This window comes from Hemibagrus wyckioides, linkage group LG23 (assembly GCF_019097595.1).
Source record: "Hemibagrus wyckioides isolate EC202008001 linkage group LG23, SWU_Hwy_1.0, whole genome shotgun sequence".
Lineage (NCBI taxonomy): Eukaryota > Metazoa > Chordata > Actinopteri > Siluriformes > Bagridae > Hemibagrus > Hemibagrus wyckioides.
This window is the reverse complement of record NC_080732.1, coordinates 4,629,808-4,638,087: the sequence shown is the minus strand read 5'-3', so window position 1 is coordinate 4,638,087 and position 8,280 is coordinate 4,629,808. Positions and strand designations below refer to the sequence as shown.

The 8,280-nt window shown below is 38.1% G+C and overlaps 1 protein-coding gene across 5 annotated transcripts in view; it reads left to right on the top strand.

Moving 5' to 3' along the window:
* The first annotated feature begins 587 nt into the window (after positions 1-587).
* The window catches only part of hephl1a (hephaestin-like 1a), an 18,613-nt gene continuing 10,920 nt past the window's right edge, over positions 588-8,280 (top strand). For 2 of the 5 annotated variants that reach the window (XM_058376238.1, XM_058376237.1), the window contains exons 1-5: positions 588-884; positions 3,543-3,787; positions 7,076-7,288; positions 7,372-7,548; positions 7,799-8,053. In XM_058376238.1, the coding sequence (XP_058232221.1) occupies positions 724-884; positions 3,543-3,787; positions 7,076-7,288; positions 7,372-7,548; positions 7,799-8,053 (1,051 nt within the window). In that variant the 5' untranslated portion in view covers positions 588-723. The remainder of the gene's footprint in view (positions 885-3,542; positions 3,788-7,075; positions 7,289-7,371; positions 7,549-7,798; positions 8,054-8,280) is intronic. The other 3 variants (XM_058376240.1, XM_058376236.1, XM_058376241.1) reach the window with 2 other exon arrangements.

The following is an 8,280-nucleotide window of genomic DNA, read 5'->3' as shown; positions in this document are numbered from 1 at the left end:
AGCTTTAGTCCCCGACAAAAACGTTTGCTTTTTAAAAACTTAATCTTACCCACACATAAAATGTGTTGCTGTTGTTATCCATTCACCCATTCATTTCCTGTAGCACTTATCTCCTACGCCAAACCTGAAGTCTGTCCTAGGGGACAATTTAGAGATGACAATCAGCCAACACTGCAGGTCTTTGGACTGGGAAAGGACTCCTCGTGCACACAGGGTGGAGACGGGAATCGAACCTTCACCCTGGTGGTGCGAGGCAATCGTGCTGACCACTAACCTCTTATTATTATTATTATTATTATTATTATTATTATTATTATTATTATTATTATCAACATTAAAAGTAGTAGTGGTAGTTAGTTGGTATACGATGCACGTGCCCTGCCCTTAATTTTCGTTTATATGTAACGGGTGATAGGAAACAAGTAACCGGAAGTCCTTCAAAAAAAAAAAAAGCGGTGCTCTACCGGGAAATCACCCTTTGTCACCGTGCGAATAAAAGCTTCTTTTTTTTGTTTTACAGTAGAGAAAAACAACGACGCATGCAGTGACGTCATCTTACTTTCAGTTTCGTGCGCATGCACACACACACGCGCGAGCGCGCGCGTACACACGAACACACACTCCGCGGCGCAGCGGCTGTGTTGTTCTGCTCAGCGGCTCAGTCTGGGGGAATATCACAACAAAAAAAATTAAGCATTCGGGTTATCTGGGACTCTTCCTACAATGATTCGAAGCTTTGTGAGATTGTTCCTGACGTTTCTGACCGTTCTGGGCTCGTGTCGATGTCTTTCGAGGAAATACTATATCGCGATTCGCGAGGTGGACTGGAATTACGCACCGAGCGGACAGAACCTGATCAATGGCAAGCAAATCCATCAAGACACGTAAGTTCAGTAGTGTTGTATTTAGATCCGCGATTAAAATGTCAATAGGCGTCACATGCACGTCTCAAATGGATTATTATGATGTTTGGTGTAAAACAAGCAATAGTGAATTCCTCAACGCTGCTTCATTATCACAAGAAAAGAAATAGTCAAAACAAGCAAACTGCTGTGGGTGTGATCTCTAACATCTGAAACACATGTGCTTTCAAGTTCCTCTAACCTGCTTTGAGTCATATATGCATGTCACCTTTCAATAGCAGACATTCTCACAAAGCAAGTTACAGAAAACCAGATGTATTTAAGTTTCCAATGAGGTGATGTTTGTCAGAGATAATGTGACAAAGAAATCTTAAGAAGAAACAGAATGGAAAGGGAAACCACACTGTTTACGGATGAATCCCATCTATTTTTACATATCCACGGTCTATGCAGTACATATAAAGATACAGTGAGCTGTTTCTGGGCAGTTTACAGGCATCTTCATTGTGTCCACAAACAACAGACATCGCACTAGACGTGCGGAAGCTTGCTAAGCAGAATTATCAGGGGAATAAAAGTGGTTCTTTATCAGTTGGGTTCTTACTCTCAGATTACATTCACAGAATTGTGGTGAAGAGACAAGTTCCTGTTTTTAATTCTTTTCAGATGGCAGGATGCACCTACTCTGCACTTAATGAAGCCAAGCTTAAGGCACATGTGTGTGTTTGTGCGTTTGACTTGAGTGAAAATGACAATGCAGTTTGTAACGTTTAAGTCTTTCAAGACCTGGAATAACTCATTTCAACAATCAATTAGAAACAGGAACTTGCCTTATAAAGCGTTCCGCAGTAACAGTTGATTCATGGGACCTTGTATGACCTTGACTAAAAAATACATGAGTTGTTATTTAACAGAGGAAATGTAATCGTGACTCAGAAGAGTCCTTCTACAAATTTTTACCACAGTGGTAAATTCTTCATTCTGCATTTATGGTCCTTACTAACGTCAAGAGAGAGGGGGGAAAAAAACAGAGGAAACAGGAACTAACTTCCTCCACAGATATTGCACAACATATAAATGTAACTTTAAATGGATATAAATAAATATGACAGAAATGCCACCTATTAATACATTTAAATAGTAGTAAATTTTGGTAAATTGCTGTAGCATAAACAGAGCAAAACTCTTCAGGATATGCAGTTATAAGAAAATAAATCATCATCAGGATTATTTCCTCTAACAGGACCGTTTCAATGATTAATTCCTTACGTCATTTAGAGATCATGTTTACATTTTTTTTCCAGACTGGAGAATAGCCCCACCCCCTGATATACATACAGTAGCTTTTAAGACCACCTCCGAGACCTTTTGATGTGGTTTGCTTTGTGGTTTGAGGTTAGATTGAGGTTAGGTTAGAACAGTAACGGTAACACATCAGAAGAAAGACAAACATGGTATTAACAGAGTTGTTTACGTGTGAATACCAAATAGCGAGTGAAGAAGGAATACAAGGCCTGGTGGTTGCTTCAATCCAGAGCTGTGTGGCATTGTTATAAATAATCCTAAACCCCTTCCCACCTTTAAGTGTAGTGTGTGTCTATAGATAGGTTGACACCTTCTTTGGCCAGAACCTTACCATACCCTATTTTGAGCTTATTACATGGTCATTTACATCTGAATCAACATTATATTCTGTTACAATCTTAGCATTAGAATAGAGCAAGGTTTCGAATCTCTAGGACCGTTTCTAATGCTAATGAACACTTTAAGCATTTGTTACAGTTGAAAAAAAACCCCAAGCACTATCAGTGTGGTGTCAGGTTCACTGGCTACATTTCATATTAACCAATACTTGTACTTAACCCAAGTTATCTTTTCAAATCCAAAGCTCACATGACAGTTTCTTGCTCAACTGGCTCTGGTAAGGGATGTGATAAACCATTAAAAACAAACAGGGTTTGATTATGAGGCATCAGAACCTTTTAGCTGGCGTTCATTATAATCTCCTTTTCACAGTTAAGCTCCTCATCTACTGCAGTTTCAATGCAGCTTCTGGTTTATGCTAACATTCAGCTATTTTATACCGCCTTATATTTTCACTCAGGAGGCTCTATTATTGACAAGCCTCATCGCTTATTTTTCCCATGTTGCTATTGTTAAGTCTCCAGCATTGTGAGATCTGTAATGGTTTTGGGCAATTCTGTTTTTCCAGTTTAAGGCGTCTTCAACACCAGCCTATGATTGTGAATAATTTAGTCAGTTGCTTTAAAATCCTGCATTAAACCCACTATTGCTATGTGTCACAATTTTAGTTTATTGGATCCATTGGCTTAATGGATTTAATGACTTTGGCTTCTAATTAAATACAACCAGTGCATTTTTGTGTTATGCGTATTGATTAATATTCTGATATTTTACTGCAATGACATTTCACCCAATTATTTTACATTTGCATCATGTGATGTGACACAGAATTTAATTTCTACCTCATGGACCGTTTTGGTTAGTCACTTAGATATATATATTTATATATTTATATAAGAAATCTGTAAAAAGCATCTCTTATGTGTAATAAAAAAGTTTTATGTGTAATAAGCATTTTATAACCATGAATGTTATTAACTGACTTCCCTTTAAAACAGATTTTCATCTTTTTGTTTCTCTTTTCATTTCGAAAAGGCACGCCTCAATATTTCTGGACAGGGGTCCATCCCGAATTGGGAGTGTGTACAAAAAAGCAGTGTATAAGCAGTACACAAGTGACACTTTCTCTACTGAAGTCCCTAAGCCCGACTGGTTGGGATTCCTTGGACCCGTGATCCGTGCAGAAGTTGGGGATGACATTGTGGTACACATGAAGAACTTTGCATCTCGACGTTATTCAGTCCATCCTCATGGAGTCTTCTACGAGAAGGACTCTGAAGGTAGGGCAGGTCACTGTTGTTGCTCTTCAGGAGGGTTCTGTGATACACACCTACACAAGTATGACATTTTGTTTTTGGTGGCTAGGTACAAGACATAAAGACATGACCGTTTCAAATGTGACGTGTGCGTTAAGAGTCTTGTTGGAAGTGCAATGCAATACAAGATACAAAACAAAAATCATGTTTCTTACAAAGTAGCATTTGTTTTAAACAGTCCTTTGAAATTAATACATTACTGTACACATTTGCAAGGGATTGTAGAGGAGGATATTTCAACAATATGTCTGGGGTCTGCTGTTAGAGTGCATAGTGAATCTTTTATTTGGAAACAGAGCTGTAGAGAATTTGCATGCATTTGACAAAGTATATCATGCAAAGCTCAACTCAATTTGCTTACACCGCAGTGTTACTTTCACAATAAACAGTCACAATATTATGACTTATCTGCATTATCTTTTCCGGCTCATGCAAACTATCAGCCAGTCCTTTAGTCTCTCCCCACAGGTTATGAACCTTCTCTGTAGGTTTCTGGTGTGATCTAGACTAACGGAAACTTAGCATAAAAAAGAGAGGAAAACATTGCAAATCAGAATGAGTGGCAGCTCTCACAAAGATCCTTTACTGGATCGGTTACAGCAAGCTTTTTATGCTTTTAACACAAATGGGTTTTTTTATTGATTTTGTTTCCTCTTTCAGAGCTAATTGCCCAATTTCTTTGGCTTCCCACTATTTATATTGATTTTTTTCTGTTATTTGGAAATGCATAAGATTAGCTGTAAATAATTTATCATGAGGGTGTTTCTTGGTACTCATTGACCAGGCCAGATTTGTCATCAGGAAATTTAGGGGAAATCCCAGGGTGTGGTCAGTTTTACGATTTATGCGTTTTTGTTTTGCCAACGATGCCACCGAGTGTCTTTCAACTCTCACAGAAAAATAGATTTTCCAGTAGCTTCATGTTTGTTAGGCAGGTTTGTCGCAGTCTGAATCCGAATGCTACTGTTTCCACTGAGGCATTGGTGTCATTTCAGATTTCAGTTATAATGTGTATCTTTACCATATGATTCTGTAATAGCAGGTGCAATCTTTAGTTTCTCAGAGGAAACCTTGCCCATTGAGCTTTGTGGCCACAATACTGTACACTGTTTAATAAAGCAATGCGAGACAGTTCAATCCCACTAATGATTACTGTTTAAACTTTAGGACTGTTCAGAGTCCTGTTGATTTTGCATGTTGTGCAAAAACAGAGAGGTGACAAGTGAAAGGGGAAAAACATGTCACAGTGTGAAGAACATTTGTTCATTTATTTTGAAAGCACAGTTTCAGATCCACTTGTACCAGTAGAATAATGTATTACTGTTAACCTTTATCCTATGTTGAAACCTATGTTTGAAACCATATGTTCTCTCCATGGCACTGGTCTCTTTCAGGATGACCCCGCCTCCATCCACAGGGCACAAGGGTTCACTGAATGGTTTGCTCAGGATAAAAGTGGTGTCAGTCATTAGCTATGGCCTTCACATTACCAATTTCAGATTTTTTTTCACACCAAATTACATTTTTGAGTGATGTGTTAAACTGCACTATCCAGCCCCTTCATCCAGTTGAGAAAATATATATATATTTTGTAAGAATTATCTTAAGTAAATTTTTGAAACTTGTAGAATCTATGCCAAGGAACACATAAGCTTGAACATTTTCTCAAGTCTTTAGTCACTTTCTTCATTATGCTGTACATTTGCTCATTACTCAGGTATGTAGTTTTTTGTGGACCTGATTGCCTACATTGTGAAACATTGAGAAAAATAACAGAATTTACTGGCACTGACTTAGCTAGTCAGCATTGTTCTCTATGTCTCACCAGGAAATTTTGTTGGCAGTGGTGCCATTTCAGTCCAATGGGAAACTCTGTAAAAGATTTCAAATGCATGAAAAAATTCAGCTTACAGGGAAACTCCAGCTTAGTCCTAAAGCATGTCTTGAAGGAATACCTAACAGAAAAACAACCACATTGATGTTTTCTGAGAGTCATAGCATAGACCCCATAGACATAGCATATGGGAAAACCTCAAAGCCTGCAGAAATATGCAAAAAACTGCAGAAATATGCATCTTACGTTCAGCAACGACAGTGTGCAACAACACCCACGTTATTTTATCAGGCCCAAGGAGCCAAGTTGTGGCTTTCCGGCCTAGTTTATTGTAAGACAAGGAGATCATACAGATAGAGTGGAAAACGTGGAGGGCATCATGCACAGCTGATATAGGATTGCCAGCTAGTAAACTTTGTCCTCTAGCACTAATCATACATCCAAGACTCTATGACTAGGAGTTTGCTTTACCAGATATGTGAAATACCTGTACTACAGCACTGGAATTTAGCATTAATTCACTATTGCATCAATGTGATCATATTTTTCCAAGATTTTTGTTTTTTTTTTTTACTTGTGCTATTACAAGCCGGAATACAATAAAAGTTTAGGAAATAGGAAATTGTTGATCTCTTTAATCAATTGTTGAACTTACACATACAGAGTTTTTTTCTAGTATATACTCTTTATAATCTGCACTTTATATATATATATGAATATATATATATATATATATATATATAGAGAGAGAGAGAGAGAGAGACTGGATGTACTGCATTAATGAGTCTACTTTACTCGTTTCCCTTTTTTGATTTCTTTCACCCTTGAGAAGCGGATGTCTTTCAGGAATTCCCCTTTATTTTGACTTCCTGTGCGCTAAACTCTTTATTAATTAAAACTCAAAGTGCTTTTCATAGACTTGCTGGGGTTTTTTTTACATCATTTGTTGAATTCAGTTTGTTTAATTATGTAAGTATAGCAGTGAAAACTGGATTGTGTCCAACTTGGCAGTGCATTCAAGCTACAAAGTGGGGTGAAAAATTGATGTATTTTGATAGCAACACTCCTGCAAGCTAATGGTAGTGATGCAAGTGATGTATTTACCGCCTCAAAGTAGCAAAATGTATAGTCAGTGGTTGACGGACGCACAGAAACTCTGGGGGAAAACCTCTGGGGGAAAACCTCTTGCCTTTCTCAAAATTTTGATTCGAGTCCGAGCTTCATTCATTCACATTCTAATACTAGTTTTCTAGTTAGCTTTCACGATGTAACCTTTATACTCTATATAGATATTTACACATGAAATGTCTTGCCAAAAAACATTATGTGAGCTTACTCTCTTAGTTCTTCTGATTTTCTGTAGAAAATTCCTGTGGTAATGTTTGTGTCGGTTGAGAAAAATGTGTATTGTTTACCAGGTGCACTTTACCCGGATGGTACATCAGGTCGATTTAAGAAAGATGATGCTGTGGCTCCTGGTGAAAGCTACACATACACTTGGAGCGTGACAGAAGAGTTTGCCCCTACCAACTCTGACTCCAACTGCCTTACCTGGATCTACCACTCCCATGTAGATGCACCTAGAGACATTGCAACAGGACTTATCGGGGTTCTGCTCACGTGTAATAAGGGTACGCTTGGGGCCACACTTCCACAAATCTATACATGTCACACAACACAAACATACTGCTTTAACATGCTTTATTCATCTCAGGAGTCCTGGAAACCACTGGAGGTCAGCGCTCTGATGTGAATAAGGAGTTCTTCCTGATGTTCAGCGTGGTAGATGAAAATTTAAGTTGGTATATTGATGAAAACATTCGGACGTTCAGCCCTGATGCTGCTATTCATAAAGGAGACGAAGAATTTCAGGAGTCTAACCTCATGCACTGTAAGTTCAGCATTAGTGGTTTCTTTGTTTACGAATTTCTTTTAAAATTGTTCTTTTCTTTTAAAGTTGTTCAGTGCCTTTCAGTGCCAAAGTCATACAAAAGGCAGTTTTGAATCTATACTTTGGGTTTCAGTAGGAAACCTCCTTTAGTTTTACTCATTACACTGAGTAATGAATTCATGTGTGACATGAAACATTTGTGACATTTAGTTTTAGTCCTTTTCTGAATGTTTTCTTTCTGTTTCCCCAGCAATCAACGGTTACGTTTTTGGTAACTTGCCGCAGATGAACATGTGTGTTGGAGACATTGTGTCCTGGCATCTCTTTGGCATTGGCAATGAAGTAGATATTCATTCTGCCTACTTTCATGGCCACACCCTGCTTGACCGGGGTCACCGTACTGATGTGCTTAGCCTATTCCCTGCCACTTTTGTTACTGCAACAATGGTTCCCATGACCACTGGAAAGTGGATGTTAAGCTGCCAGGTTAATGACCACATGCAAGGTATTCTTTTTTTCTGGTTTTATAAAGTGCATAAAACGTAGATAAAAATAATACGTTTTTTAAATTAATAGTTATAGCCTTTGTATTCCAAAGTAGAAATTAGACACTGTAAATGCATCATACATTACACAACATAACATAGGTCATACCTTCTGCTCATAATTGACTGAAGGATTTTTTGTGTGTCGCATAGGATCCCAGTACTGATACACACATTATTTATTCAA